This window comes from Podarcis liolepis, assembly GCF_965112155.1.
Source record: "Podarcis liolepis genome assembly, chromosome: 2".
NCBI lineage: Eukaryota > Metazoa > Chordata > Lepidosauria > Squamata > Lacertidae > Podarcis > Podarcis liolepis.
This window is the reverse complement of record NC_139555.1, coordinates 48,157,122-48,171,018: the sequence shown is the minus strand read 5'-3', so window position 1 is coordinate 48,171,018 and position 13,897 is coordinate 48,157,122. Positions and strand designations below refer to the sequence as shown.

Sequence of the window (13,897 nt, the reverse complement as noted above, 5' to 3'; positions counted from 1 at the left end):
TAATGGCAGGATGTCTGTATTATCAACCACGGTTTTGTGAGTTGTTGTTAAATTACATGATTATCACAGTTTTCTGCTGTTATGAGTTTGTGGGTACTAGACACCTATAATCCCTGGATTCAGTGAGTGTTAGAATTTAATCAAGCCGTGGGGTGTTAAGATACAGACAACTCTAATCCCTGGATCTAGAAAGTGTTAAACGCTAATTAAGACAGGCTAGCTTCCTCATGAGGTGACTGCCATGAGGAATGGGCCATTAAGAGGATAAAGGATCAAAGGGACGCAGTGAGAGACAGTAAATCAGTTGGGCCCCTCCATCAACAGATTAAGCCAGAGTGGGTGGAAAAAAGGCTAGGGGCGGGATGCTCGCAGCCTCCAAGCCCCTGTCCCCAACTGGCCAAGTTATCACTTTCCGCCCTTACCCCGATGCGGCTGGAGGTGGACAGCGCCAGCCATAACCTCCCTCAGCCACACTGGAAGATGGCGGCTTCCCCGGACCCACTGCAGCCATGGCAACAGCTGCCCACCAAGAGTCCCCGGTTAGTGGATATTACCTAGTAAAACATTAAAACTCCCCTTTTGTAGTGTGTTATTAGGCTAATAGCCACATGTCATGATAAATATTTATTTGATGTTTAAACTTGCTAAATATTTGTGGCTACTGTTCAGCGTATCTAAGAGGACTTTGTATAAATTAGCTGAATGCATACAAACACTTGCATTTCTCTCATTAGTCTCAGTGGCCACTCAAGGAATAAGAAATGGATAAGATTACAGATTGTTACAGGATAGCATGATGGCTGTTGTTTAAGCACATGACCAAGTACAGCGGAGGGGATATTTTGTCCTGTCAAGAAGTAAGTATAGCAGGTATTGATGGAGGTACAATACTCATTCAGTCAAAACACTGCCTGCTATCTGTAGATGCTCAGGAAACAAAAGCATAGTTGAGGAGGCAACTGACGCCACTGTTTGAGTGACCTGCTTTATGTCTCCTGAATATTGCCACCCTAATAGATGTATTTCCCCCCTTTTTCTTTCTTTTTCTCTTCTTTTTGATAACCAGAAGCCTGGAACACAACCCTGGTCCCTGAAAATGATCAGCTGAAACCTCTGGGCCTGCTCAACTGGTTGCAAGTGCCAATTTTTGAAAATGCTAGCACTAGCTCTACTGCACTCATGTCCTCTGTAGCTGCTTTCCCAACTGAGTCATTGCCAGAATCAATAAAGTTAATGTCAGTAACAGTTTGGGGAAGACAAGAAGTGCAAAGGCTTTGTTACAAAGTATAAAAGATATTTTCTTTAAGTTAGAAAAACAAGCAAATGAGGATTTAGTGACTCATGCGAAGAACCATATTTGCTGCAGATGCTGCCTATATTTTATACATATTTAAAACTGTCAATAACAGATACCAATTGTTTATTATAGTAGCAATTTTAAAGATGCCTTTGAGAACCAGGTCTATTGTATTTGCTCTAGGGAGCCTTTTTATCTCCTGAGGTATTGTGGGTATTTGTATTGAGAACCTTATAAATCTTTTGTCTGACTTGAATTAGAGACCCCTGCTGTGGCAAAGCTTGATGAGGCAAGCTAAATTACATGATTTGCTTTTGTGCTGTGAAATACTTGTATTATCTTAACTATCACAGGCCTGATGAAATATCAAATCACAGGAGTCACTGTTCTATAAAAGCAAAGCTTGTCCAAATAATTATTGCAGAAGGGCAGGATCCACTTTCCCCCTTTCCCTTTCCCATTCCCCCCCCTTTTGTTTCAAAATTATTTGTTCTAAGAAACTTAAAAACACACCCTTACATTCCAATATATGAACAGGGCAAACATATTCAGAAACAGTATTGCTCTAGAAGTGAATTTACCTATGAAGGGAAGAAAAAATTAATTTACAGCTACAGGCATAAGTTAGAAATGGAACCAACCCCTGGTAGATTGTGCAGCATACCATGCAAAATTCCCCTCTAATATTATTTTGTGCAAAAGACACAAATTGGGAAACCTGCTGCTCCAAATTGGGCTTCAGTGGTATATTTTCCTTCATATTGAATAGTATTTTCTATTATGTGCAATATTTTGAAAACCAAAACAAGATGTAATAATAAAAAGGAGGGGTTTCTGTTTGTTTGTTTCAATGGGTATTTATGTGATCAATTATTGATTTTAGGTCTTAATCACTGATGGAATGTTTAATTTCATGATATTCCCTCCATTTTTTAAGCTGGTTTGAGACTTTCCAAAAATAGGAGCAAGAGCCTGTAAATTTTACATAAATAATGAGGTACTCTTTTTAATTGTGTGTGTGTGTGCATATGTGTAGAGGCAGTAGGAGTGGGATATAGGCTTGGGGGGGGGGGGAGAGAGAGAGAAAGAGAGAATATGCCATATCCCAAATTCCTGGAGAAAATCCTCTTAGCTATTATACCAGTGTGTTCTGTGATTTTGGGATATCAGGCTGGCAAGTGAAGTAAATGGGCAATGCCATATATATAGATGTTTTATGCCTATGGACATTTCACAATGGCATTTTGCATTATACAAAAATTTGTCAAGACTTTCCAAAGTTTAGGTAGATTTTAATAGGTAGAGTTTTCAATAGTGAGAAGGAATATAATTGCAACAAGCTAAAGTACTGATGAGGAATATTTTGAGTTTCTGGCTCAATGCTATTTGTACATACTGTTGCACACCACCCCTATCTCTGAGTGGTGCCAGAATCTGGGAGTTCCTACAGTTTGTGTTTCCTTTTGGAATGAGGCACAGTGGAGACTGGGTTGTTGATTTACACATAATACAAACTGAGCCCACGATGGAGGGGTTCACAGCATTAACACCCCAAAACTCTGTTGCTTCCACCATAACCACAGCCTTGGATTCAAACAGAAATCAACCATTACTCTGACTCTCTCTCCAGCCAAAAGCACAAGGGATTTTGCAGCTATCTACTCACATAACCCCAAGGTTTGCAAGCAATCTAATTGTTGCTATTAACACTGGAAATCCAGAAAAGTCTGTACTTGATAATAACTTTTCGCCTTTTGTTATCCTGTGAATCTTGTTTTGAAATATTTTAATTCTCTGAATTAAGTCCATGGTGTTTTAAATGGTTATATGTGCCATTTTGAGAGATTTATAGATTTAATCACAGTACTGTGAGTATTAGATTCGTCATATAATCTTGAATAACTGTTCATAATCCCCACCAAAGATACTTAACAGTAATTTAGACTACTGAGGACTTGATTAGAAGAGGGATTAAATTTTAAAGGATGCTGCAAAGAGTAAATTAATGGACTTCAAACATCTTTTTAAAACCAAAAAAGGATTCTGGAATGAAAGCCTTTAACAGGGAGTTGGCCTCAGGAAAACACTATCTTTTAATTAGGCTGTCACCTTTGGAAAATTATTTTATAAAAAGCCTCACCTTTCACACACACACACACACACACACACTTTATATATTAAAAAAAAATCAGTTTAATGAAATCAGAAACAAATACCGTATTTCATAAGACACATATACTGCGCCATTCTTCTCCTGGGCACAGAAATTTATTTTATTTCTGTATGAAAAGGTACTTAAATTTTGTTTCACCCCCACAACAGAATACTAGTATGTGACTGAGATATCACTGTGTCCAGCTGTATTTGTATGATTAATAAGACTAGCAGATATCCGTAATTAGGAATACAGAATTCCCCTCCATGGGCAGGACAGCAAAAGCATACCAGAAATAATTATACTTAACTCCTACAGAGATTCCGACCTGAAGATAACCTGCTGAAAGCTTAGAATTCACTCTCTAAACATTTAGTAGAATGGCATTTTTTCTTTTACCGGTAGTTTGACATTTCTATACCTTGGATCTGATTTATGCCTCATGTAAGGCTGAACATGACCCTGCCTTTATAAAGACGAGAGACTACTTAAAGGTATGATTCTAACTAATAATCTCTGTATGGCAAACCAAAAGCATCCTTGATTATGTATCTCCTTTGTGAGAGTTTTCTACCTTTAAGGCTGTAGCAGCTGGACACAAGAACACAAAGAAGGAAGCACAAAGAGAGAAACCACCAGGCATCCTGCCCCCTCCTGCAAACCAGCAGACAGAAAATCTAGTAAACAACACTTTGGCTTCTTTAAATGCTTAAAAGTACAACATTATCACTGTTTTCCACTAAAGATAATTGCCAACAGCCATACAATTATGGAGAAATTCTGGTCAAGGGCACCCTGTGGTGTAACCCTATAAAAATATTGAAGGGAGAAGAAGCATGAAAATTTGTTAACACAGCAGCAGTGTGGAGTAAGGAAACAGACTACAAGAACAAACGAGTAACTCAAATTCTCCAGTTATGGGGATGTCACAGCAGGCAGAGACAAATGGAGAGGTGAAGCTCTATTATGGAAATTGGAAGATTTCTGTGAGCTCTCTTATGAAGAACCCCCAAAGAATTTAGAAAAAGCAGCTCCAATAGAGATGAAAAATGATATTCGGAGTAGCAGAAAGAATGGCTGGTTTTAACTCTTGGCTCAGTCACAAGTTTCCTCTGTGACATTGGGCAAGTCCTTCAGACATACATTCAAAATACTTTCAGAAGTGGATTACTAAAAGAGCTTGTGGCATGTAGCTGTGGGTCTATGTGAAGGTGAGCCTCCAGGACAAATATTTTACATAATCATGAGGCAGCTACTGAGAAGATGCCTGTGAGCTTCTGTTGTAGTAGTTTCTGCAATTTTTCTAGGATTAGAACGTTTCCTCTTCCCATGGCTTCTGAGTACTTGGTCATAACTATTGAAGCTATTTGGCAAACTTACTCAAATGCGTATCTTGATGTCCTAGAATAGTTTTTCATGTTGGGAATGCTGCATCAGGGTTTTTATTGAAACATTTAGAAATACTTCTTGAAATGATGACAAGACAAGGAAAAAATTATTAGTTGAAAATGCTGAGCAAATATTTAATGTTTAACAGGGCAATTAGTTTTGTTAATCATCATATGGTACTAGGTACTGTATTGAAGACTGTATTGAAAAGTTGATGAATTCTGATCTGAAGTCTACTTTTATCAAATTTTTGAAAAGGTTGCTTGGAAAGGAATGTTTCTACAATAACATACGTGGCACTGAGAGATTTAGACATCATTGCATCCACTATTTTTTGATCAAATGTCAAGTTAAGTATTCAATATTTCAAATGAAGTAGCAATAAATTATTTCTATTGCAATAAACAATTCAGCTTGTCAGTTTGGGGAAGGGCTAGTTAGAGCTGAAATTATAAATAAAAGGATAAATAGATGGAAATGAAATTGACAGGTTCAGGACAGACTATATAGAAAGCCTTTTCTCATGGAAGATATCATTTACACAAAGAATTCATTTTTACATTATCTGGTGATGGCCAAATATTACACAAATCCATGAACAATAGGCATGATAAACCTATTACACATAACTTCTAAGTGAGGCCTCTGTGTTAAGAGGTAACATGGTCCTTGATTATCAGATGCTATGAGTAAAGAAAAGGAGATGCCTTTATGACCTGTTTATGTCATTTCCTGAGGTAACAAGCTGAATGCCTTAGAACACAGAGTAATGCAAGAGATGGCATTATGGGCCATCTCTTTGGCATTATGGGCAATTATTGTGTTCTTATTTACGTAGGTATTTTGGAGGCAGCCATTCCTGTTTGCAATTCTGGCAAGTACAGTTAGCCCACTAGCTCCAGGGAGATGTATGCCCCCAAGGTTTGTTCCAATACCTTAAAATGTAAGCAAATTATAATGCATTGCATCAGTGCTTTTTGCTTGTCTGGTAGGTTTGAGAAATAGATTGACTGATCCTGGGACTGAACCCTCGCCAAAACAACCCTGGGTGAAGGAGCAGGATGGATGCTAACAGGGGTGGCATTGGGAAGGAGGCGGGAAGGCAGCCCCTGTGCACCGTGTGAGGGAACCAGTCATGCTGCCCTAAATCCACCTCTGGTGCTAAAATGAAACACTAAATATGGATTAAAATCGTCTGATCAGCAGGGCTTTAAAGCACAGCTCAGGGCTCTTGCAAGCCGCCTGCAAAGAGCACTGTGCTGCGCTTTCAAACATCTTCAGAAGCCAGGTGTGCAGTGCCTTCAAAACTCCACACACCCCAACTGGCAGGCCTTCAGAAGCCCCTTGTGGGCTTCAGAAGCCTAACCATCTTTTTATCTGCCAACATGTGATGTCCTATATGATTCCAGGTGATTGGCAGCTGGCTTTTCAACTGCATCTCTGAACGTAGAATATAAAGTTTCTTGTGTTACCTTTGTCTAAGATTCTGCCTGTCATCTTTGCTCTAACAAATATTTACAGTACTTTGTAAAGTATCCTACTTAATCAGCTGCGTCTTTGCTTGAATAATGTGTAGTACAGGCTGCTTTTCTGGACTTTTAGGTCATAAAGGGTGCATACCTGAAGACAGGACCGAGTCCTAAAGTTCTAAACCATACAATTCCCAACTGTAAACTCCGGCAGCAAAAACCTTAGTTTCACCAGAGATGAATGAAGCTCTACATTTTAAAAAGAAGTCTTTAAGGTCACATCATTTCCCCCACAAGAGCTCTTCTTTCTCCATCTCATTTGTTTTGAAGGAAATGTAACAACAACACTTGACAATAGTAGGAGAGGGGGTCTTTCTCTAGTAAAATGACTCATGACGAAGCCGCACATAACCCTCTGTTCTTTAGGGGCTGGGAATTGGAAGACTTTTGCTCACCTCCCTCATTATCCTTGTTATCAGCACAGGAGGTTTCCATAGCAACATTGCATCCAGGCCCTCTCCAGCCGGTCTGGCAGACACACTGCCAGCTGTTCTGACCGAGTGTGCATCTCCCATTGCCATTGCACAAATCAGGGCAGCCATCTGGTTGAAGAAATGAAGAAGATAAGTACAAGAAATACTATTTGCACTAAGATTCTATGCTCAAGGCACATTAAACAATGTTACTGTGCACTCAAAAAGAAAGCTGAAGGCTGTATCAAACATGCTCGCTGGTGTAAGGAACATCTTTTTGCTTAGAGGATGACTATGGGAAGTAGAAGGCAAAAGAGAAATAATGCGTAAAAACACATGTAGTCTTCAGTGTCATAAATATATCTTTAGGGTTGATTTTAATAGCAAAAAAGAATTAAGCTTCTACTGCAGCTAGATCTTATTCCGCCCCCTTTTTTTTTTTACTTTTGAATATCTATAATTTTATGACATGTTACTAGCTCTATATAAGCATCCCCCCAAAGAATCTGAGACTGTGGTTGGATTCCTGCTAGAAGTATCTATAAATTATTAGGGGACAAGTGTAATCTTAATAAAAGGAAATTTAATCCACGTGCATTTTTGCTATATCAGGGTTCTATAACCTAGATTGTGGGCTTGTACAAAACTCTGAAATAGAACCACATTTCAAAATAAATGTGCATTTTATACAAAATATGGTTATGGGTGGGAAAGCGAGTGCACTCATTCTTGTACTTAGTGTCGTATCTTATTACCTGCAAAGCTACCTTAAAATAGCGCAGAGATCATTTAAGGGCTCCAAATTATTCAGGGTGTCTTTCCTTGCTTTCAACTAATTTTAAGTCTTGGATTTCCCTGGATTTTTAATATACACACTTGGAATTCTGCAGCAGCCAAAGGCTACAACCAAACTACTCAGGAGTAACCATGTCACAGTAAAAATTGCAGCCTCCCTTGTACAAAAACACAAGAAGGTTAAAAACATCTAATAGCTGAAACCCCTTTCACAAATTGGAGGCAAAGTAATTTGTGTTCTGATTGCATAATTTGCTGAGCTGCAACACTAATGGATGTGGAGCGGTGACCCCTGCGGCAATGGAATGTCATGACTTGTGGAGTTGCACTAAAGCAGTGAACTGGCCTGGAACTTAGAACCACAGGATCACAGAATGTGCTTGTGATGCAGCAGAAAGTGATTTATGTGCACCAGAACCACCCATCAACAGCTGTGGTCTAGCTTAGTCAAGCAAAGCTGTTGCATGAAGAAATTCAGTGGGAAATTAAATCTAAACAATATCTTAAAGCCTTCCTGGGTCACAGCTACAAATATATACAAGATTCAGGAATGAGATGATGATTCAGTGCCAACTAAAGAAACATTATCCTACTGAAGCCACAGTTTAACATACTACAAACAAGCAGTATTTTGACTCTTTAACCATAAAAATGAATTAAAAATTGAACTGAAGTGAATAGTTACTTGTTCTCTCTTCCATTTCACTGAACACTTTTTAAATGGGTTTGGATATTTATTAATGATCTCGCACTATTTTGACATGTGGAATTACATGGAAGCTAACAATTTCAGTAGGTCCCTATGATCTGTAAAGTGAGTAGTTCTGTTTAAATGTTTCGTTGTTCCGAACATACAAATGCGTACAGACAATTCTGACCACACAGAAAAGCAAATTATTAATGGATAATAGGAAAGCTTTGGCAGTCAGCATCCAGAAGGTAAAAAAGTCTCAGAGGAAATAGGACCTGTACTTTTTGATCAGTAAAACAAAGACATAGAGAATAGGAATCAGGAACAAGTGTGCTTGAGCAACTTCTTTCAGGAATATATTTTCTCATTCATGCGATGGCATTTGATGCATGAATGTGATACAGATCAAAGGCTGGTAAGCTAACCAAAAGGACATGATCTGATCTATAATGGGAATATCCAAGACCCTTAATTATTATACAGATCCTGCTATTTTATAATCTCTACCTCAAAAAATAGTCAAACTGACATCGGCATAATTACACATAAGTTTTTCAGGATTGTGACCAAAAATCCAAAAGAATCAGTTTTAATGCCAGAAGCAATAATAAATATGAATATGGATGGTGCCTCTTGGTTATGACAGCTGCACAATATCAGAGATAACATCACATATCTTGCATCTAAACAATGTGCTTGTTTACTGTGATGAAGTAAAATAAAATAAAATTGTTCTTTGATCAAAATCCTTGGGAACGTTCCTAGCAGGAACATTCAAGCAAAAACCCCGCACCAAAAAAACATGAGGGCATGTTTCCCTATCTTGAAGGGCAGTAAGCACAAGCACTGGTGTTAGAGGACATCCTCTGGGGAATTGCATTTTCTATGCCCTATGCCTGCATAGGGGTGCAAAACAGGGCTGTGGAATAGAAGTCAGAAGGGGCTTTAGAATGGGACAAAATAAAAATAAAAAATCCTTCCAGTAGTACATTAGTAAAGGTAAAGGGACAGAGCCCAGGGCTCGCCAATCAGAAGGTTGGCGGTTCGAATCCCTGCGACAGGGTGAGCTCTTGTTGCTCGGTCCCTGCTCCTGCTCGAACCTAGCAGTTCGAAAGCACGTCAAAGTGCAAGTAGATAAATAGGTACCGCTCCGGCGGGAAGGTAAACAGTGCTTCCGTGCACTGCTCTGGTTCGCCAGAAGTGGCTTAGTCATGCTGGTCACATGACCCAGAAGCCGTATGCCGGCTCCCTCAGCCAATAAAGCGACATGAGCGCCACAACCCGAGTCGTCCAAGACTGGACCTAATGGACAGGGGTCCCTTTACCTTTACACCCATTTTTACTTCTTCAAAAGAGAAAGGGGACAACTTCAAGGTACAATTTGCAACACTCAGTGCTGACAGGTTCCTCAGAGAAGCTGTACATCACCCTTAACTATGCCTTCGTATAATCCTTTCTATTTGAACAGAAAGTATGTGTACAACTTTAGGCGCGAGGGAATTGGATACTTCAACTTATTTTAGGTATGGTGTACCTACCGGTACTATTGCTGAACCATTATGTCTAATCTGGACCATTTCTTTTTTGAAGGTAAACTGTTCACTTTCCTTTCACAGCTAGTCCTTGAGCTCTCTGTTGCTACTGCCAACTGTGTGATGTGGGCTTGTTTTTCACAAGCCTGGAGAAGGCAACCACACTTTATAACAGCCAAGAATCACCACATACTAACAAGCCCTATAAAACTCCTTCTGCTGCTCATAAAGTGTTCTTAGAAAGTACTATTCACCCTGCTCTCAGGCAGAAAAAAAGAAGTGCTTGCATTATACAGGCACAAAAGGAGGCAAGTACTCTGTGAAGTCTAAAATAAATCTTGAAGATGTTTTATTTTAGCTCTTCAGCATGTCATGCATGCTGTCTGAACAACCACAATGATACTATATCAAGGGAGGCATCATGCTGCAGGACACCTGATTTGTTTTAAATGTAAAATGAGCATTAATTGTGAATATATACATTCTGGGTTTTCTTGTTGAAGGGAAATTGGAGAGAGATAAACAGATCAGAGTAGCAGAGGGGCTTTCTCCCCCAGTACATCTGAGCAAGATGAAAACATGAACAGTAGGAAGCCAACTAAATCTCTGAAAAAGTTTTCATTGCAGCTGGGAATTAATGGACATGACTTTGCTTTTAGCTTGAAGAAGGAAGGAAGACTATAACGGACATGGTGTTGCTAGGAAACACTTTACCACCACAGCAAAGTTCATTCCATTTGTGGCCTTCCAAAGGCAGATTTCATATTTCATAAACATATAAAAAATGAGAAACAGTTTTCATTAAAATATAATAAATACCTAAAAGCTAGTGCACAGTCCACAATGTGATCTAATTATTTACGTCAACATGGGTTGCTTTGTGCATGTGTCCCTTTTAAAAAGCTGTGTAAATGAAGGATAAATTTAGCTTTGACAAAAAGCTCTAAGTGCAAAGTAGTGGCTACTTAGGATCTTTATAAATGCAAAAAAGCACATTCAAATTATCTACGCATAAATATTTATTTGGCAGACAACACAAAACTGCTTTGTCAACCATTAGATAGATAGCTAGATAGACTGATAGATAGATATATACATATAGCTTGTCTTAAGAGCCCATTTATACAATACCTAGATGTCTACACAATCATCTATGGAGTAATAATTGTTGTTAAAAGTGTGTCCATTATTTTCATGCAATATATTTACATTTCAATCTAAATTACTTGCTCCTAAAAACTTCCTGAATATGTATAAGAGCTGGTGGTGACTGGAGTATCATGAGATGCTTATATTCATCTAACACTTACTAAGGCTCTTTACCAAATTATCTTGAAGAGCAGGAATCAAACTCTGCATGCTAGAATAGTGCTAACATTTTTATAAAACTCCAAATGCTCTCACAAAGAATTCTGTTGCAACACAACAATATGAATACTATCTATGTAGGTAAATAATGGGCACTTCAATCATTCCTTACAGAAACTCGAGCCAGAGTTTTAAAGTAAACTGGAAACTTAATGCAAGCAGAGTATCCTAAAGATAGGCACACTGCTGTAACTCTATGTATATGAAATATGTTAACAAAATATATTATCAATGGGCCTCTGAAACAGAAGGACATTATACTAGAACAGGTTTCCATTAGCTTCACATAATACACTACTTTAACTATGCTAGTGCAGATTTCTTAGTCTGCAAATTAATATACAGATATATTTTCATGACAGCTTTTTAGCCTATCAGTTATTTAGAGCAACAATAGCCCTATCCAGGCCTGTGCAGAGCTTGTCTGAGCCCTGGTGTGGCAGTCTTGTTAGAATAAAGTTAACATTAATGGGATTTCTAAGCTGGAATTGACGTCCGGGGGGGGGGGGATTTCTGAAAGGTGGTACTTTGTCTTGGATCTTAGGCAAGTCAATTGAAAAATAGCAGGTTTTTGGCATTTTTGTAAAAAAAAAAAAAAAACCTCAACAACTTTTGGGGTGTCCTGGCTTTTACTTTTTGAAATATGGCAACCCTACTATAAACTCAATCAAAAAAGCAGCTGGTTCCTGGCAAGACCTTGGCTGGCTTATCCCAGCAAGGCCCGGGGTATGTATACCTGGCTCCCCCCACCGTCTGTACAGGCCTGGCCCTCTCACATGCTCCTTCCATGCAATAGGCAATGTATGAACAGGGGAAGGCTTCCCTAAATGATGGTTCCCTAAGTGATGACAAAACCCCCTCCCCATATTTCTTATTTTCATGCTGTCCTCCCTCTTGCTTTCTGTTGTGCACTCCCTCAGCTCAGTGCCCTGAACAAGGGAACCGCCCACACCACCCTAAATCTGGTGTTGGTCTTGCAGCGATTCTCAACCTGTGGGTCCCCAAATGTTGTTGGACTACAACTCCCATCATCCCTGAGCTCTGGCCTTGCTAGCTAGGGGTGATGGGAGTTGTAGTTCAACAACATCTGGGGACCCACAGGTTGAGAAAGGCTGGCTAGAGGCAGGCAACAGCTCCCCAAACTGTCCCTTAGATCATATGTTGTGCCATCCCCACTCCCCAGTGTCCATGCATTGAGCATGGGCATCTGCAAAGGACTGCATCAGCTGCAATTGTCCACACTCAATGCACAGATGTCAGAAGTGGAGTCAGAAGGCGCATCCTGTGCTCCACATATTAATCCTATGTGTGGACAGAATGCATTAATACAAATATTGACTTTATGTGTTGCAGAGATACAACATGGGAAACATCATTCTCTGCATTAAACACCATAGTTTTCTTCCTTACAATATATAACAGAAAATGTTTTTTAAAAAGCTCTCTTTGTTCAACTGCAGTATACACAGTCGAGCAGATAGCTTATCAGAATGGGCAAAGCATAAGTAAATGAGGGCAGAGCTCTTGGATGTCTCCAGCAGTGTGCCTCAACATGATCTAGCAAGACCACATATCTGGATAAGAAGTTACCTTTTCTTGACCTTTTGGTTCTCAGCTTGCCTAAATCAATATTAGAGGAGGATTGGGAAAGGCTATTAATTAAGAGAATGAACTTACCTGACTCAGTAAGTTTTGTAAATTTATTGTTTTTGCAATATCAATGCAAATATAGATGATTAAAGTTCTTTTATATAAGAACAAGAAACAATTAGAAAATCCCCATCCTATACTATATACTATGGATAATGGTATTAAAGTATAAATAAATCACTGTGAACTTGAGAGCATAAAGGAACAAGACCCAAATTAACATGGTTTCCTAGTATAGAATTCTATGTTCATTTCAAAATTGATTAAACTTCCATAATAAGTCTAGTTTATCAATGGTGGAACTTGTTAAACAGCTTAAGTAAAATGTATGCTAAGCTCTCAAAATGAGTTACCAATTTAACTCACATATTAAACCCTAACTAAACTTTTCAGACTTGGAATATGGAGAATAGAGGGGTATTGGTACATAGGATTTGGTGTGGTTTTTGTTTTTGTTTTTAAGTTTACAGTACATGGTTATTTGTAGTGGGTATTAGAGGTGGACAAATATGTAAGTTTCTGTTTCTTTCCATTTCTCATTTTTCCAATCTTAAATTTGGTTCTTATAGTTCCACATCAGTTTGCAATTTCTTTTTAAAGGCCTCATGACAATTTCATGGCATTTAGTACTATTCCACCCAACAACCACACTTTTGTGAAGCAATTTCCACTGATACAATGCACACACACTTGTATTAATTGAATTAATGACAAAATAAGGGGTATAAAAGTGGGCCAACTACGTTGTGAGTTAAAAGCTTATGTGGATAATGTTGTTTTGACGTTGGAACACCCACTAGAAAGTGTACCAGTGGTTTTGGAGGAATTAAAGGAGTTTGGTAACTTAGCAGGTTTTAAACTAAACAAACAAAAAAAACTAGTCAAAATGCTAGTAAAAAATACGGATGCTCAACTCACGAAAGACTTGGAAAGAATTAAAAGTATGAAGAGTAAAAAGAAAGTAAAATACCTGGGGATATGGTTAACAGTAAATAACTGCAATATCTTTAATGAGAATTACTCAAGGGCTTGGAAAGAAATTAGAAAAGATTTGCAAATCTGGAGTAGAATGGAGTAG

General features: G+C 38.7%; 1 protein-coding gene across 25 annotated transcripts in view; it reads right to left on the bottom strand.

Moving 5' to 3' along the window:
- TENM2 (teneurin transmembrane protein 2) overlaps window positions 1–13,897 on the bottom strand; it is a 795,537-nt gene that overhangs the window by 62,207 nt on the left and 719,433 nt on the right. For 23 of the 25 annotated variants that reach the window (XM_083481507.1, XM_083481506.1, XM_083481494.1 and 20 more), the window contains one exon: window positions 6,766–6,912. The exons of the other annotated variants lie outside the window; for them this stretch is intronic. In XM_083481507.1, the coding sequence (XP_083337633.1) occupies window positions 6,766–6,912 (147 nt within the window). The remainder of the gene's footprint in view (window positions 1–6,765; window positions 6,913–13,897) is intronic. 25 annotated transcript variants of the gene reach the window in all.